Source organism: Vigna angularis, chromosome 10 (genome assembly GCF_016808095.1).
Source record: "Vigna angularis cultivar LongXiaoDou No.4 chromosome 10, ASM1680809v1, whole genome shotgun sequence".
Classification (NCBI taxonomy): domain Eukaryota; kingdom Viridiplantae; phylum Streptophyta; class Magnoliopsida; order Fabales; family Fabaceae; genus Vigna; species Vigna angularis.
In genome coordinates, this window is record NC_068979.1 from 4,517,984 (window position 1) to 4,537,572 (window position 19,589).

The 19,589-nt window shown below is 32.9% G+C and overlaps 1 protein-coding gene across 1 annotated transcript; it reads left to right on the top strand.

Moving 5' to 3' along the window:
• Positions 1 to 12,762: 12,762 nt before the first annotated feature.
• On the top strand, positions 12,763 to 18,879 carry LOC108335980 (branched-chain amino acid aminotransferase 2, chloroplastic). The gene is made up of 10 exons (XM_017572235.2): positions 12,763 to 12,960; positions 13,038 to 13,129; positions 13,214 to 13,388; positions 13,629 to 13,805; positions 13,893 to 14,024; positions 14,522 to 14,620; positions 16,685 to 16,801; positions 17,599 to 17,694; positions 18,164 to 18,276; positions 18,537 to 18,879. Exons 1-10 carry the CDS (start codon positions 12,841 to 12,843, stop codon positions 18,649 to 18,651), a joined length of 1,236 nt encoding a protein of 411 aa, XP_017427724.1. The 5' UTR covers positions 12,763 to 12,840; the 3' UTR covers positions 18,652 to 18,879.
• Positions 18,880 to 19,589: the final 710 nt, after the last annotated feature.

The following is a 19,589-nucleotide window of genomic DNA, read 5'->3' on the forward strand; positions in this document are numbered from 1 at the left end:
AATTTACTCATTTCTCACATTAAAAACACTACAATTTAAAATATTTTCTGATAGAACCATTGACCAAAATCATATATCAAGGTAAAATCAACAACTTACATAACCATACCAACTTCTCCATATCATATCTTCTCAACAATTCAATCACAATTCAAATATATCAATCAAATAAACAGACTACGTTTCACATAATAAAACAATAATCATATCTCTACTATCATATTTCTTTCACTCAAAATATTACTAGGAAAGTAAGTATTACTAGGAAAGTAAATAGCTTCCTTTAAATAGATTGAACTTCTGTCTCACTTTGCTGGAAGGCTCTAAATGTCACCTGCTCTTTCTACTCAAAATAAAAACTCAAATAAATCATTTAAACATACTTTAATGGCCATAAAACAGATAAATATTCATCTTAAATTCTCTTGAGTTACATGTAACCAAAAAAACATCACATGTATGTAATAAAACTAAAAATAACTAAAAAAAGAAAGAAAAATATTAACTTACTCTTATCACGATAAAGTAGAATTGTTGTATTATAAGTCCAGACTTTTATGATAGTCTGTAATATTCAAGAAATATAAAAAAAAATGTATAGAAAAAGGTAGAAAATATTTTTTTAAAGAGATGATAATTTTTATCAAATAAACTCGATTAACCGATATTTGAATTGATAATTCAATATTTTAATAAATAAAATAATTAAGTGTTATTTATAAAAGATAACTTGTACTCTTTAAACTAAGATTCTTAGGTTATAGACTTTTTAAAAATTTAGATTAAGAAAGTCTTAATAATAAATATCTTTTAAACTATTTAAAAATAATTGTTTTCTAAAATCTACATAATTTTTAGTAAAAGAATTTTTTTAAAATTTCAACTAAATAGACTCCCCGGTGCAATTGAAATATTTAGCCTCAACGTACTCAGTTACCAATGTTTTAATTCAATCTTCAGTAAGGGTGCTTTCTTTTTCTTTTTAAATCCACTTGTGCTTTTCTCTTGTAAGATTTGTTTTAAACTTTCGTAATAGTTAAAATAAAAGAGAAGTAGGTATATATTTTGGTGAAAAAAAGAGGAACGTATTTAGTAAAGTAACATAGCTAGCTTGAAGCGAAGCGGCGCTAGCTGTCTATGGACTTGACTAAAGTGTTCACTTAGCTCCTTAAAAAGTGGATACAGAATATTACTCAACATAAAAAGTGCCAACATATATAACTGCTCCTTATCTGCAAACTAATTGGTAAAAGTTTATCTGATATGCCTTTGCAAGTAGAACTCAGAATATTCGAGGGAAAAGCACAACAAAGGAGAAACTTTCAGTTCCTTCTAAGTATCATATATCTTTTTCACATATGTATTATCAAGGGATAAATATGTTTTTTTAGTCTGTACATTATTAAACGAATTTGTTTTTAGTCCATCTTTCAAACTAAGTTATATTTTTGTCTTTCTCCTTAAGAAAACTTTAATTTTTCATTTTTCAAAACCAATAGCATTAAAAAGAAACTGAGGTAGTCAACGTCTGGCTATGTATAATGACATCTTTCCTTCCTAACTTTTGCGACGTTGGTAAGGTGTCGAACGGTTAAGAGAATAAAGTAAAGGAGCCAAACAGTTAAGGGAATAGGGGTGAAGGGGCCATCACCCCCTTCCCTTAACCGTTCGGCCCCTTATCAACGTGACAAAAGTTAGAAAGGAAAGATATCATCACACGTGATCAAATGTTAGCCATCTCAACTTCTTTTTAACGTCGTTAATTTTAGAAGACAAAAAATTAAGATTTCCTTTAGAAGAAAAACTAAAATATAACTTAGTTTGAAAGAAAAACTAAAAACAAATTCCCTTAATAGTTTAGAGATTAGAAACATATTTAACCCTATTAAAAATAATAATAGACTAATGTTGCATTGAAGTAATATTTTGCTCGTATTTTTTTATCTATTTTTATACTTTTGTTAAGTATATTTGATTTATGATTTATGATTTATTTTCATATATATTCCATTTCACTTTTTCTGCTCGTCTATGCAGAGAACCTTAATCCCACGTGAAAATGTTATTTTCAAAAATACTCCAACAGTATACAGGCCCATGCACGAACTGGTTGATTATGCTGTGAAAAAGAAACCAAAATATAAGAAGATTTGATTCCTATATTCCAAAGAAATAAACACGACAATACAAACATTATACGGTGTTTTTTGTTATACAACATTTATAAATCCGAGGAGGAGAATGAGTAAGGATGAGATTTACTCTGAACATTAAACCGATGAAGTTACGGACTGAAAAATTGAAGCAGGAATATGATTGATTAAATCGAAAGCATATGAAGTAATCGGTGTAGGGTGTGAGTGAAAAGACAGGAGTTGGATATTTGTAGTGGTGAGAAGAGAGCATCGAAGAAACGCAGCGACTATGGATCGAGCATAAAAGTCTCACACATAACTATAGTGAAAGCAGAGAGAGGCAGCCATGTCAGAGCTCCACTACCATAAGGTGAGATGTGAGTGAGAAGATTGAAGAGCAGAGAGAGAATTAAGGAAAGAATTTTGTGGCAGGTCCCACTGAGGAACAGTTTGAGAGAGTAAATCAGAACGAAATGAAAAAATGAGATTAATTAAATGGTTAGAAACGAGGAGCAGAAACAGTTGGCATGGTTTGCCGGTTATATTGTGACAGAAAGTTAAGGCAGAAGGGACCCATTGGGTGCATATAATAGGAGCTCCTCAGAGGTGCAAGAACTGCCCATGATATTGGATCTATATTTTTGTCCCTCCATCGGTTACCAAACTTTCAGGAAATCAACATCTTACACGCATGCATCCTCCATCGTCACAAACACACTCATTTATATAAGAACCATAGTATTTAAATCACTTCTTAACAATAAATTAGGTGTTACTATTTTATTAAATTTTTTAACAATGAATTACATGTTATTATTTTATTAAATTTTTTAACAATAAATTACTTGTTACTATTTTATTTTGTGAAACTGATGAGTCAACTGTCACGTAAGTCATTGTTAAAAAAATTGTCAAAAAGTTAAAAAAAAATTTCCTTTACAAAACCTTTACAATAATATAACATCTTATACACCACTTTGTTCAAAAGTCACAATATCATATACACTCACAATCCCCGAACATGTCCTCGTCAAAAAACAAATATTTGTTTAAAAATTGATTTTAAACATGAATTTGCAGATAAATAGTAAGAAGGTGGTCTGATAATTTTTTATGACTGTAAGTATATGAAGTGAATATCTTTTATAAAATATTAATTATATTTATAAAATTAATATACACTGTATTAGAATAATACTTATTAAATTATTGAGATTTAATTATATTATACGTGATACCGTAAGTTTTAACTGTTCATAGTCAAAATTTAAAATATTTTTTTAAACTGTGTTTTTTAATATGTTTATTGGTTTGGATAAATACAAAATCCAGATTATATTTTTATCAGTATAAAAATAGTATTTATAATTCATTATTTAAATTAAATTACTCGACTTTTGCAATCTAATATATATGAGTTTACTAACGCGTATGTTTATTTTTCAGTTAGTACATTCTAGTAATGTGTATCCAATTTTTATACATCATGGATTCTAAATTGGTTAAGGGTATTTTAATAATTTTCATTATCAAAATTGAAAAAGATCTCAAACCCTTGCTCTCGTTCTTTTTAACCCTTTCTCTTTTATCTCTCTCACTTCAATATTTATGTATCAACTGAAAAACCCAACCTTTCTCTTTCATTTCTTTCACTTTAATATTTATGTACAAACTGAAAAACAGGCATACACATTATGAAGAGAAATATATATGTATGGTTGGATTACAAGTTCATGTTCACATAATTTTGAATAATTAAAGTTAAAAGATCCATATTCCTCATATATATCTTGCTACTTGCTCAATTTGTCAATACATCTAAATAAATAATTTTATTAATTAAATATAATCATTAAAAATATATCTAAATAGCTTGTCATATGAGAGTTTTTTTTATGAACTTCTTGAATACCATCCTATAAAGATGATATTAATCGTATAATTCGGAACAATAACTCTTAAACAATTTATAAATTTAGCAGCATTTGAACATAAAATCTTATTACATAACCAATAAATATCACATTTATTTGCGTTAGCATAGTTTGCAAGGTGCGGTGCTGGGAACTTGAAATCATATCAAACATGTATTTTTTTTTCCTTAAAAATATAACAATTACATGAGTTAAGCTGACTAATTAGACAAATCACAATAATGTATATAATTAATAAACGGTGATAGAAATAAAAATAAATGTTTATTTTGGTTTATAGGAAATTATATAATTCTGAAAATTGTGATAATTAGAAGTTTTCGATTAAAAAAAAATTAATTTAAATATATATATATATATATATGTGAGTGTAAATATTATTTTATAAGTTGGGATCGTGATTAAGTTAAGTTTAAATTTATATTTTTTTATGGAAAAAATGATTAAGAACTTAAATGTGATTTTAAAGTCATATAAGAATCTTTTATAACTTTTTTTTTCTTAATTGATTGAAGTCCAATTTTTGTGGTGTTTTTGCTTGAAAGAATCTAAAAGATGATTACCCGTGTAGCGTGCCCCCAGAATATTAACTATGAGTCGATTTTCTTCGTGCGTTGTGCAAGAAAGTGGGTCAGGATTGAGGATGGATGGAGATGATGATGATATATAAGAGACAAGATAAATCTTCATCATTTGGGACCAGACCCGTGCCCATCACATTCAATTATTATCAAGATGCTGTGATTTTGCAATTTTGGGTGCATTTAATTTAAAACTTTAGTGAAAATATGATCGAGTTTGAAGGATTCCAGAGGATGTGGAAAGGATTTAAACAGAGGGAAATTGTACGTTTTTTTTTTAATTTGTGAAATTTATATTTCGATGAGGAATCAAAACCTATTTTCTTCTTTATTTTTTATATTAAAAATAATTTATTCATCTATTGAAGCTGAAACGGGTCAATAAAGCAGAAAGGGGAAACAATATAACATGGGACATTATTTTGTTATGGCCTCATTGAAGCAGCATTTGGGAAAACGCGGTTCAGACTTTTAGACCAAGACTTCACAATTCACAAAGTATATAAACTTTTTCTCTCTCTATAAGTTACTGATTGGTGTCTACGGTGGGAAGAGTACTGCAGAAAAATAACTTAAGTATACTATCATATATCTAATTAAGGATATAATCATTTATTAAATTTCGGGTTCAATTTCAATTCGTCTTTTTAGCAAACTGTGTTCTTCTTTGGTTTTGTATTTAGATCATTGCCTCTTAGCATATATACTAGATTCTATATGAAGAAATTTGTTGTCTTTAGAACAGTTGTGGCATAATAATTATTTCTCAGATTATTGACAACTTGGCATCAATCATTTGCAGAAAAAGCTCCGAAAATTGGATTGATGCTTAATTTGCGAGTGAGTGCTGTAAAATAATCTGTTATAATTCAAATGAACCTTGTTTCCATCAATGGAACTACATTTTCAAGTGAATACTCCATAATAGGTCGGTGGTTACTTTCATCTAAATCATTTAATGCGATATATACAATCGCTGTATCAGCCTTTCACTTTCTACTGACCAGTATGTTACAAAGATATACGATGAACTGCACCATAAGGAAAGTACGAGCAAATTAAGGCTTCGCGATTCATTCATCTGTGCTTAGGTATGAACATATCTGCATTAATTGAATCTTCTGTTATAAAGGTTTCCTCTAAGAGTAAACTTTCTGAAGCACAGAAAAAATGTACCGAGGCAGAGGCTTGTGGATATAACGATGTTGCAGACAGGAAGCTTCGGGATTTTGAAGCACGTGAAGATGAACTCAGGCGGAAAATCATATCTTTCAAATCAGAATATGTGTTTCTATGACTACAGTTTACATGTTTAATATTCAAATGTTACGGAATCAGCTTGCTTTTTGCTCTTAGAAATATCCTCTTTGAAGGATTCTGTGCATTGATTTATACATGCATGCTAAAGATGAAGGAATTAGTCAAAAAGAGTTGAAGGACTCAAATAATTACTATCGTATCACTATAGTCCATAGTGTAATTTAAACTTATTCAAGTCACAAAATTGATCTGGTAAAGTAATATTTGGACTCAGTAATATATTATAAATTGATGAAAGTAATGAAAGATCTTGGAACTAAAAGAGATAATTTCTTTTGGAGAACAAAAGGAATACCCGAAGCCCCATCTCCATTTGGAGTGCAGTAAGTGATTTTGAATATGTACTATACAGATCCGCCGAAAAGAGACTGAACAGAGATGATCGATCAAAGACGTGAGGACAGTGGCCATTTAGAAGAACGTGTCGATCGGCCTGGTAGGCACACTGAAGGGCATTAATGGGTAATTAATGTGAGTAATTATCGTATATATATTACATTTATGAATGATTGACATCTATATTTATACTGCATTAATGGTTAATCAGTGGACTTGGCTGCCACAAGTCTTATAAATATACCATTGGTATTCAGGTACAGGGGGCTGATCTAGCCTTTTCTATCTTAATCTATTACAATAAAATATAGACCTCTTGATTAAACATATCTGACTTGCGTCAGAGCGTCTTCTGCAAGTCAACGAGCCATCGGAGTGCATTATGTTTCCGGAGAGCATTGGACAATCAAAAAAGAGCATAGCAAAGAAGGACGAACAACCCTCGGACCCGAAACATTTTGGCGCCTACCGTGGGGCCGAGCGGCATCCCCATGATTCCACGAGGAACCAGACATGCGCTCGGTCCCGAAATCGCTACTTCGAATGAATACCAAGTTTTGCAACAAGAGTAAAATATTCCGTAATAATTTCTAAAGGCATGTCTTTTGTTTTAAGAACTTTGAGGAACGTTGTCCTACGTTCCACATTGACATTTTGATTATAATTTATAAATTATAATATATTTGTTTAACTCATATTTTTGTGAGTAAAAATATTCTGCACTTCAGTCCTACGTTCAACCTTGACAGGTTCCACTTTTGATTATAATTTATAAATTATAATATATTTGTTTAACTCATACTTTTGTGAGTAAAAATATCCTCCACAGGAAGATTTAGTCTTACCTTCAACCTTGACAAGTTCCACTTTTGATTATAATTTATAAATTATAATATATTTTTTTAACTCTTGTGAGTAAAAATATTCTACACATGAAGGTTCAATCCTACGTTCAATCTTGACAGGTTCCACTTTTCATTATAATTTATAAATTATAATATATTTGTTTAACTCATATTTTTGTGAGTAAAAATATCTTGCACACGAAGGTTTAGTCCTACGTTCAACCTTATCAGGAAGGTCCAGACTTACACTCAACCACGGTCTCGTAGTGACCAGCTCACTAGCAACCCCGAGCGACCAAGTGACCAGCTCACTTGCACCTTCTAGTGATCCACTCATTAGCGATCCCGGGCGGCCATGCGAAGACACTTAACCATGGTCTCGTAGTGACCAGCTCACTAGCAACCCCGAACGACCAAGTGACCAGCTCACTTGCACCTTCTAGTGATCCACTCACTAGCGATCCCGGGCGGCCATGCGAAGACACTCAACCATGGTCTCGTAGTGACCAGCTCACTAGCAACCCCGGGCGACCAAGTGACCAGCTCACTTGCACCTTCTAGTGATCCACTCACTAGCGATCCCGGGCGGCCATACGAAGACGCTCAACCATGGTCTTGTAGTGACCAGCTCACTAGCAGTCCCGAGCGGCCAAGTGACCAGCTCACTGGTGTCTTATAGTGATCTACTCACTAGCAATCCCAGGCGGCCATGCGAAGACACTCAACCATGGTCTTGTAGTGACTAGCTCACTAGCAGTCCCGGGCGGCCAAGTGACCAGTTCACTGGCGTATTCCAGTGATCAACTCACTAGCAATCCCGGGCGTCCATGCATTCAATCATGGTCTTCTAGTGACCAGCTCAAACCGCTCCTACCACGACTCAATTACAAAAAGTTAAACCCCTTCGCACCTGCAAACAGCTGTTCGAGGCTTGGGGGGCTTAATGTACTATACAAGATCCGTCGACAAGAGACTGAACAGAGACGATCGATCAAAGACGTGAGGACAGTATATCGGCCATCTGGAGGAAAGTGCCAGTAGTCGCCCTGATAGGCACACTGAAGGGATTAATGGGTAATTAATGTGAGTAATTATCGTATCATATGCATATATATTACATTTATGAATGATTGGTAGATATATTTATATTGTATTAATGGTTAATCAATGGACTTGACTGCCACAAGTCCTATAAATATACAATTGGTATCGAGGTACAGGGGCTGATATAGCCTTTTCTATCTTAATCTATTACAATAAAAAAATATAGACCTCTTGATTAAACATATGTGACTTGCGTCGAAACGTCTTCTGCAGATCAACCATCCATCGGAGTGGATTACGTTTCCGGAGAGCATTGGACAATCAAAAAAGAGCAAAGCAAAGAAAAATGAACGATCCTCGTACCAATGTAACCAAAACAGAATAGGAAATTAAGAATGTAACCGAAACAGAATATGAAATTAAGAATGTGATATTTTGTAGAATCCTGTAATTGGAGTAGACAAATGAAACAAAATTGATCAATCAAATTTTCAGATTACAGAGATAAATATAGCTTGTGGATCCAGTGTTTCAAAAAATCGGAAGAAATATGCGAAGGAAACAGTGGACAAGTTTCAAAGCATCGTTAGATAGTGAGTTACAGTTGTTTTGCTTCTGCCCACCCGTGCTCCTGGAAACATTCTTTGATACGTATTTAATTTTACCTGTTTTCACTTAAGTCTACCCTCTTTCCCAATTGACATTTGAATTTGGATTCTTATTCTCTTTTATTTTCTTTTTTCTCGTATATATATATATATATATATATATATATATATATATATATATATATATATATATATATATATATATATATATATATATATATATATATATATATATATATATATATATATAAGAGCATGTTATGTGTTGCCTATGAAACTTATACACACCTCATAAATGGCGTGTTTGGTGTTTAACACATATCGAACATCGACGTGTTTACGATACTCGTATGACATATGTATTGGATAAAGTGTCCAATTTGAAAAATATTTTTTTGTCTTTGACATGATTCCAACACAATCTTTTAATGAATTAATTATATACATTGAGATATATGGTTAGGAATCTAAATGTGATTCTAATTCTCATTTTAAGTTGAAATAATAAAATTCAACAATATATAAGAAAAATTATAAACATATTACCTTAAAGTTTTATATTAAAGAAGTATTAATCCTTCACAGTAATTTAATTCATGTCCATTGCATCAAAAGTCTTATGGAAGAGACTCATTATTACCTTTTTTTTTCATTTAATTTCAAATTAATTAAGTTAATCAATGTCAATCTCTCTCTTAAGAAATAAATAACATTCTTTATAGATATGTGTATCATGAATGACATATATTGTAATTGAATTGTCTCTTTTTTTTCTTCTTCATTTTAATACATACAACTTTTTATTTTGAAAATAGAGATGGAAGGAAAGACAAGCTCATCATAAAATATATTGTAATTTTTCCTTCTCGTAGTGTTTTACTTCTTTTGTTAGCCTAGATATTGTCTTTATTTTCAAACCTTCTATTCCTATAGACTTCAAAGCTATAGGAAAATCTATAGGAAAATACTTTGAAGAAGTCATGTCAACTAATACAACAATTTCATTTGAAGAAGTTATGTTAAATTCATCAAATATTTGTAAAGAATTTAATATTTAATTATGTGTATGGAATGGAGTTTGAGTCTACAAAATAAGTATCTATATTCCTTGTTAAGACAAGTAGATGAAAAACGACATTACATTATTGAAAATACATGAATATAACAAATAGGAGTGACAACACGCGTTAACCCAATCCATTTTAACCTGGTCCACTAGTACAAAAATGAGTTTTAACGTCGGTTAATTTCAACTTTTGATGTCGGCGAAAATACCAACGTCATAGTAGGAGACTTGACTGACGTTAGAAGCAAAAATTGACGTTGATTGGCGTCGAAAAAGAAGCATTTTAAGACGTCATTGTTAGTGAGTGTCAAAGTTTTTAGGGGTCATTTGACGTCTGAAAATGCATTTTTTTGATATTATTTGACTCATTTGACGTTGGAATTGAGCATTTTGGATGTTAATTGACGTCAGAAATGACTAATTTTCGATGTCAAATGAGTCTAATGACATCCAAAAATACACTTGCTAACGTTGTCCTTCTTGTGTCTTTCTTAATAAATAAAATATTTTTACAGTTTTTACCAAACCTGAAAAGTAGAAAACAAGCAAATGTAGCCTAGTTTTGACATTTCATTTATCCATAACTCACTTTCAAATTTGTATGGACTAATCAAAACTACAAACAATCACAAGTAAAAACCTGAAAAACAGAAAAAACCATGGAAATATGGTTTGTATATATTTGTATATTAAGATAGAGTTGTCATTTTGTCAATTCTTACTATGTATGTTAGTAGTGGTATTATAGGAGTAGTAGTAATGAATAATGTTACTATGACTAGTGTATATTGATTATTTACTTGTGATTTTTGTTATTGTTGAACTTTTTTTCAGCATTCCTTGGAACAAGGGATGACAACGAGTCAGGTCGGGCACAAATAGTGCCTACCAACAACTCGACCCACAATATGAAAACCCAACCCCCATAGCCGATTGTTCCTTCTAGATTTTTTTAATAAATATTGTTTTCTATTTTTCGTCAATTTAGTTTATATGTTTCAAACTTTGCAATAATTGTTCACATACTTAGACTTTTAATTTTTATCTAAATTTTTTTTATGGGGGCTTCTCATGATTTTTTTATGCTTTGAACAAATTTGAAGTTATTTGGAGTTCTTTAGAATATACTTCTAGTTTTATCCTATGTTTGAATGTATATAGTGTATGAATAACAAACAAGTTCAAGAATACCAATATCAACAATACCAACAAGTTCAACTAATTTATAGTCCATAAAAAACAAGAACGAAAACAAAATTATATATTTTTGTAACTCTTATATTTTTTATACTTATTTTTATTTTTTAACATAACTTGAGCTATACGTTACACTTGCTGAACAACAAATAATACTTTGATGCTAAAGTTAGTAGATGATTGTTCGATTAACAATCGATACATACTATGTGCATGTTATGTTAAAGTCACACCTAAGACCTATATATAATAGTTATGATGGGCCTTTATCTTTTTGTCGATTTAATAATGACCCAATCATACCTTAATTTGCATTAAGAGGTTGATTCATCATTACTATTATTAATCTGACTATGTTGTGATCAATCAACCATGCTATTTAACCTGACCATGTTGTGATTGATTGACCATGCTGTTTAATCTGACCATGTTGTGATCGAACGACCACACCATAATCGGTCAGTCCAAATTGGGCGACCATAGGAGCTCTTTAGGAGGGCTTAATATTGAAGCTCAATTGGAAGAAATTGGCTTGGAAGAGAATTGTCTGGAGAGCTCGGTCTAGAGAGCTCAACATGATGGAGGTTGGCTTAGAGAAGATCGACGTAAAAACCTTGATATGATAGAGATTAGTATGAGGAACTCATTTATACAACTTTAAAGAACTCAATTTGGATGAGTTCAACCTTTGGAGAACTCGACCTATATGAGCTTGATTTTTGAAAAATTTGACCTAAATAAGCTTAACCTTTAAAGAATTCGAATATTATATTAATTTAAAACTAATTAAAAAAAATTTAAATTAAGAATAAATAATTTCAATTTCTGTTGTAATAAACTTAGTGACTTATATTTATATGTTTTATATTAGTTATTTGGACTAGTGTATGGATAACAAGTTGATAGATCTATAATGATCATATTTAGTTTTTTAGAAAAAAAAAACATCTATTTGTATTTTTAATGAAGTTGATTATACAAGTAGTTAAAGTGTTTAATATAACCATTTTGATAATTTTTTTTTGTTGAGATTAAAACAGCAGGTTAAAAAAGTGGAAAAGTTTAAATTATAAAACGATAGTTATTTTAAAAAGTAAAAACAACACATTTAGCAAATAAAATCAAGAAATTTTATTAGTCCTGTAAAATATGTCAACTTAATATTTAAGGATATATTATGTAACAAAATAAAAATATGCAGGTTGTAATTATGATTTTTTTTCTCAACGAATAAAATTAATTTAAACACAACAATTTCCTATTCATACACATATCTATATATATAGTCTATTCAAGCTTTCGTGGACAGCTACCGACAGTAATGGATTTATTAGATAAAGCACAGTGTAGTGGAGTTTAGATAAGCATAAGCTTACTACAGGATGATCCAAACTCATAAAATAAAAATTGTAGTGATCCTCTGCTCTCAAATGTAAACTGCAGCCGATGCAGTTTGACTTTGGACCGCTCAAATAATTGTTTTCAAACTTAAAATAATTTTTAATTTAAAATAAAGGAGTTTGGAGGGGTAAGAGTGAACTTAGAACAGTGTGGACTACCGCAATCCCATCCATAACAGTGAGTATCGCCCGCGTGCTTTTGATCCATTGATTCCATTCAAATTACTAATTATAGCATTTATTATTGGTTACAAAAGTAAAAAAGTAGAAGAGAGATTCAGAATCAAATACGTAAATATAACCCACGTGCACGTGCTGCACAAACCCTTCCATTGTTTGAGAGAAGGAGAAAGAGGAACAGTGAAGCAAAAAAAATGGAGAGAAGCGCCGTCTCCGCACGCATTCGACTAACACACCCGATCTGCCCTTCTCGACATTTTCCTTCTCTTCAATCGCCCTTCCTCTTCCCTTCTTCTCACTCTTTATCTCTCAAGGTTTTTCCCTTTTCCTTTCTCCCACTCTCTTTCTGCTTTCTGTTATCTTCCCTAATCCATTTTCCCTTAATCTGCAGCTTAGTCAAAATCACGTTCCTCTCACTTCGCTCAATCTTCTCGAAGCTCCTTCTCCTCTCCACCCTTCCGCCACTCTCTCTGATTCCTACAGGTCCTCTCTTCTCCTTTTCATAATTTTTTTTTCTTCTTTTTAACGCTTTCGTTCTTTAATCGGAATAATATTGGAACGGAACAGTGAAACGGTTGACTTAGCTGATATAGAATGGGACAACCTTGGGTTTGGCCTTCAACCCACGGATTATATGTATATCATGAAATGCGCTCGAGGTGGAACCTTCTCCAAAGGTGAACTCCAGCGTTTTGGTAACATTGAATTAAACCCCTCCGCCGGAATTCTAAACTACGGCCAGGTTGGCTTATATTGTATTTGAGGCATTACATATTCAACTTCCGACTTCAGTTTGTTCAATTGCTTTTGACCTGAAAACAATGCTTACTTTATATTTGAATTTTAAGTGAACTGTGTTTGGTGCTACATTGCAATGTTCTAAAATTGAAATCCAACTAGCTGCATCGTTATCTTAACATTTGTATTGAATTTACCTGGTGTGCTTGTTTTATGGAGAATTTGTTTCCCTGTTTCAATGTAGGGATTGTTTGAGGGTTTGAAAGCGTATCGGAAACAAGATGGGAATATACTCCTATTCCGTCCGGAAGAAAATGGTCTGCGGATGCAGGTAGGGGCAGAGCGGATGTGCATGCCGTCGCCTACTGTGGAGCAGTTTGTGGAAGCTGTGAAGGATACTGTTTTAGCAAACAAACGTTGGGTACGGGTGTTATGGAGTCATGTCATCGCCTTAGACATTGTAGATTTTGTAATGACCTCAGGTTGATTAGGTGAACTTTGGTTTCAGGTTCCCCCTCCAGGTAAAGGTTCATTGTACATTAGACCATTGCTAATGGGAAGTGGACCTGTACTTGGTCTTGCACCTTCTCCAGAGTACACCTTTCTAATATACGTTTCACCTGTTGGGAACTACTTTAAGGTTTGGTATCTGTTTTGTTTCATTGAAAGACAGTGTCTTTATTTATTTTTTAGAAGTTTTCCAATTTCATTATCTTCTTTGGGATATAACAAATTTTGATCCAAATCCCCATGGCTAATAGAAATTTGAACGATTTATTCCAATATAACTTATAGTCTGACAGCTGGATATTATGAGAATTGAGATGCAACATCAATAGAAATTTAAATTTTATTAGATTTTGCTGATATGACTGAATGGGTTGAATTTGTAGTATGAAAAGATGAAGAAAATTTGCAACAGTGTTCTATGGGTCCAGATGGTTACCACCTATTTTCTTTGTAGTATTTATTTTCTACTTGAACAACTTATATTAGTACAGTATCACATTTTTCTTAATAATTATTATTTTCAACATATCATTGTCATGCTTGTTTCTTTTTCGCATCTTTTATTGTTGCTATATTAAGCACACTTGTGTCCCCTCAAAAATTAATAAAGTATCAATTTCACCACAGGAAGGTTTGGCCCCGATCAATTTGATTGTGGAAAATGAATTACATCGTGCAACTCCTGGTGGCACCGGAGGTGTGAAGACCATTGGAAACTATGCTGCGGTAAGCCAGACTGCATCCCTTTTTCCTCTCTTATTTGTTGCCACTGTCACTTGTTCCTACATGTTCTCTCTATCTGATTTTGTTAGATGTATCAGGCTTTGGTCATTTTTTGTATTTTCCTATTATAAATGCATAACCCTATGTGCTCTACATACATTAGGGATTCAACCTATGCCTCTATTATTTATTTTAGCATGGTATCTAGAGATAAGTTTAATCCTTGCCTGGCCATCTCACTTTTCACAGGTGTTAATTTTGTTTTTCAGAAATTGTTCCTCTTCTTTTAATTTCCGACTTTGTTCTTAGGATTTTTCTTTTCCAGCCATTGTTTTTCGCCACCAATGTACTACTACCAACTAGTCTAATCCTCCCACCATCGCCACCCTTTAGACAATGACACCAATGACACCATGGTCATGATCGTTCTGGCCAGGTGACCACCACACTACAAAAGTGGCAGCAATCGGAGCTCTGACGTGCTTGCACGCATTGTCCCAGTCCTCGTTGGCATTGCCATACATAATGGTGCGATCAACTTCCTTTTTGACGATGACCACTATTGTCAAACTTGTCTCTCCGTCCTCTTTCCAGAACTGTAACTTTCATCATGATTGGCGTTCGTTGGAACATTTTCACATTTTTATGGTTGTTTCTCTCTATTGGGAATTATTAACTCTTTTTACAATTTTCTCTGGCCTCTTCTGTTGTTCCTATGTCTGATCCGTCCATCTATAGTAATTATGTCAATGTGCATCTATCCATTGACAAATTAGATGGAATTAATTATGGTACCTGGCATCAAACATTAGACTTTGGCTTAAGAATTAGGTTATGTTGTTCATCTTAATCAGAATGTGGCTACTATTGCTGAAAAGGAGCTTTCTCGTTGATTGAAAATTGATGTTCAATTATGTATTGTTGTCAAGTGTACTATTCCTTCATCACTGAAACATATATTTCCTGCTTATGAGACCTGTTCAAAAGTTTGGAAATTGGCCAAATTGTCACACACCAATGATACACAATGACTTTATGGTGTTTGTCAAAATAATCTAAGTATTGTTGCTCCTAGACGTCTTGACTTGATGGTACAATGGCTGAATGTTTGGATTAAGTTCATGCTCTTCTCCATGACTTCAATGAGTTATTGTCCTCTGTAAAGGCATACACTCTACCTGCAATGCCTCTCCTCACTATACTGTTTTGAGTTATCATAGGTTATATCCATCACTATATACTTGTCTCTCATCTATTTTGTGTGTCAATTCCAAAATTTATAGGTCATGTCATAGCCCATCGTTGTTGGCGTCAAGCCATGCCTGAGGAAATAAGTGCTCAAATAGTGGAACTCGTTCCTATACCTTTTGCAAAATTTGTGTTAGTTATAAGTGGAATTTTTGATATCAAAGTTGATCTTGATAGTCTACTGATTATCTCAAATTTTTGGGTTGGACTATGGTGACACTTTTTCTCTATTTGCAAAGATTGCCTATGTTCACTTATTTATACCCATGACTGTTCTTCAACGATGTACCAATGATCAACTAATGTTTGTTTTTACTAATTCATTATAGGGACATAAAATTGATTGTATTTGTAACAAACATGGTATATACAATTTATATGCCCTAACTTAAGAGGTAGTGTTAGATTTAACGGGTTTAGGCCCATCTCTTTGTATTTTCCTATTTATAAATGAATAACTCTATGTGCTCTCTACACACATTAGAGATTTAGCTTCTTTTTTATTTTAATAGAGTTGAATTTTTAAACCATCAAACAATTTTAAACTTTGGATTTTTCTCTTTTTCCATATTTCAATTGATATTTTATATTTATATTTATTTTCTTGTACTTACCACATAGTAGACAATCGTTTTTTTTTTCTACGTTCAGTTTCTTCCTCTTGCAATTTCTATATTTTTATCGATAGAACTAACCTGTATATGAGCAATTTCAGATGCTTGAGTTATGTGTTTAGTTTCTTAGTTGTCATTTCATGGCACCCTCATACTTTACTACTCTCTCGTTAGATCACTAACTTTCTCTGTGTATTCTTTGTAGGTTCTGAAGGCACAGTCAGAAGCAAAAGCTAAAGGCTACTCTGATGTTTTATACCTTGACTGTGTGCACAAAAGATATCTGGAGGAGGTTTCTTCCTGCAACATTTTTGTTGTGAAGGTATTGTAGTTAATCAACCAGTTTGAAATCAAGATCATGTTTACACACATATATCTGTCATTGTTAATATGCATTGCTGTAACATTATTTTCATGCACTGAATTATTTTCCAATTGCCACATTTCTTTTCTCTCACAGAGGCATGAATAATTTACCTGTTGGGATAGTAAGATGAATATCTTGTAGTAGTCAGAATTACGAATCATTTAAGTTTACTTGCAAATTTTCTATCAATTTCTTGACTGAGCCCCATCATCTGATTTGAAGTATCTTCAAGTTATACTTGCAAAAATTTTCAGTAATGGTAGTCTCTTGAGCCATGATGCTTGCTTCAACTAGTCGGTGTCTTTGCAAATTGCAAACTTTAAACAACTGAAATAATCTCTTCTATGAATTTGCCTTTTGCTTGTCACCTTTTTGAAACGAGAATTTCACCGTGACTTGTAATTTTCAGTTGTATAAATCATGTTGGCTACAAGGTCAAAAGCATTATTTGGAGTCCACTATCCACAAAATTCTACAAACATATCTCTTTATCTTCTTGGTAGCTTTAATAAAGGAATCTTTTTACGCAAGTCTGAACAAAATTGTTAGTTTCATTTAAATATTGTCTGGATGACTATAAAGTTTTTCAATTTGGTCTTCTCACAAGTTTTCTTGAACATGATTTTTGTGTAAACTTCCTTAATGTTTTTTTGTGTATTTTATGGTTCAGGCTTTATTGCGTTGTTTCCAAGAACTATTCTTTTCATTTGAACTCACTATGTCTTGCTTCCATTATTCCTGTGTCCTTTCAGGGTAACCTTATTTCAACTCCCGCTATTAAAGGTACAATCCTACCTGGCATTACGCGCAAAAGTATTATTGATGTTGCTCGAAGCCAAGGGTTCCAGGTATTCTAAATTCCAAGTTAAGGAGAGGGTTGATGAATACTATCTGCTTAATATCTTACAATTGTGACATTTTATATTTCAACGAGCTATAATTTCTGAATTACTACTAAACAACGTTATCCCACTGAGTGAGATTGGCTATATAGATCATAAGATGTCATTGATCTCAGTTAAAAACCGAATTATCAGGGATATTATTCACCATGAGTCTCCTTCAATAATTTCTTTAATATCCCTTTGTTTAGGCATTGACAACCTAAATGTTTTTTCACTTGGCTTTTATAACCTGCTTATTTTGTTTTTTAATCATTGATTCTGCCAAGTGTTCTTTAATGTCACCTGGAAAATAACAGGGTATAGCTAACAGTTTTTATTTAGACCTTAGACTACGCTGCTCTTTACTGTTTCTAATGCCTAGCCACACTTATTTTTTTCTTAATTTCCCACGGTTCGTCTGATATGTGTGCAGGTTGAGGAGCGATTCGTATCAGTGGATGAATTGCTAGACGCTGACGAAGTCTTCTGCACGGGAACAGCTGTGGTTGTGTCACCTGTTGGCAGTATTACTTATCTTGGCAAGAGGTACATTGCAGTAATTGCGAAAGACAATTTGCACTTTGTACATTAACAGATATGAGACCAAATCAAAGATTGTATTTTTGTAACCAAAAAATAAAAATGGTCAGATGTTCGTCATTGATTCTTCCCCCCACCACCACCAGCCCCAATCCCAGCTTTAAACCCAGTAGTCTGTCAACTGAGTTTTTCGTGAAACTCTTCCAATCATTGCTTATAAAGCCAGTTTGAATAAGTGGTTGACATTTTTTTTTTAAATTCTGCAGGGTATCATATGGGAATGGTATCGGCGTGGTTTCACAGCAACTTTATACTGTCCTAACCAGATTACAGATGGGTCTTTCGGCGGATGAGATGAATTGGACTGTTGAGCTGAGATAAGCGCAATAAGAATTGTTCAAAGTTGCATGTTTGGGCGAACAAATAATTGCTTTTAACATTTGCCAGCTCTAGAAGTTGCTTTTAAAATTTTGCTATTAGATATATTAGCTGTAGATAGTACTGTGGTGTATTTAATGCTATTGAAGGCTGTAACATGCACATGGTCGGCTCTTGCCAGCTGAAGAAATAATTTTCAGTAGATTATTTATCTTTTTATTGGTTGAAAAATTTCTAGATGCGTTAATTGAGTACCTTGTTTTACTTTTAACATTTTTTTGGGGGAAGTAGAGAAAAGGGCAGGGCACTTAGTGTCTGAGTTTAGAGTAGAAAGTAGGTGTAAAAGCAGGAATAGTTGAGGTGCTAAACATGCTCAATTGGTGAGCAGGAGTTTTTATATTATACAAGTTCGCGAAAACTGTTACCATGATGGAACTACCCAAAGGTTTGGAGCTTATGTTTCTTGGTTAATTCCTTTCCGAGATAGGAAATGGTTCAATTCTCCTCAGTTAATACCATAAATTGAAGTTGCCAAATCAAAAAGGTAGTTGATAATGTACTGTATCACTATCTCTGGGTGGTTCTTCCTGCACTTGATAATTTTTTTGGACTAGTTTTATTCATTTTTTAAATCGATTTTCCAGAATGTTACATTGAGATGAATATAAGGTGCAAAGAAATTTGCAATCCACTCTAATAATGGAATCTTGTATTGGAATTACATGGCGTCAACAGAATAAGCCCTGCACTCTGGAGTCTGAGACTGACGGGACCTGTTTGTTCCTTTGAAATCATATTGTACTCGATTTATCACGACACCGCAGTAACAAGTAAAACGCATTAACGTGAAAGTTAGACCATGGCATTTTGCACGATGTAAGGAGCAAATTAGAGTCAGTTTTAGTTCGTGGTAGGGTTGCTGTTACGTGTAAGGCTGGTCT

Bases quoted from the DNA above. Each gene is read 5' to 3' on its own strand.
- LOC108335980 (XM_017572235.2), top strand. From the start codon at position 12,841: ATGGAGAGAAGCGCCGTCTCCGCACGCATTCGACTAACACACCCGATC. The intron at 17,695-18,163 runs GTATTCTAAATT...ATATGTGTGCAG, and splicing joins CTCGAAGCCAAGGGTTCCAG to GTTGAGGAGCGATTCGTATC. The intron at 18,277-18,536 runs GTACATTGCAGT...TAAATTCTGCAG, and splicing joins ATTACTTATCTTGGCAAGAG to GGTATCATATGGGAATGGTA.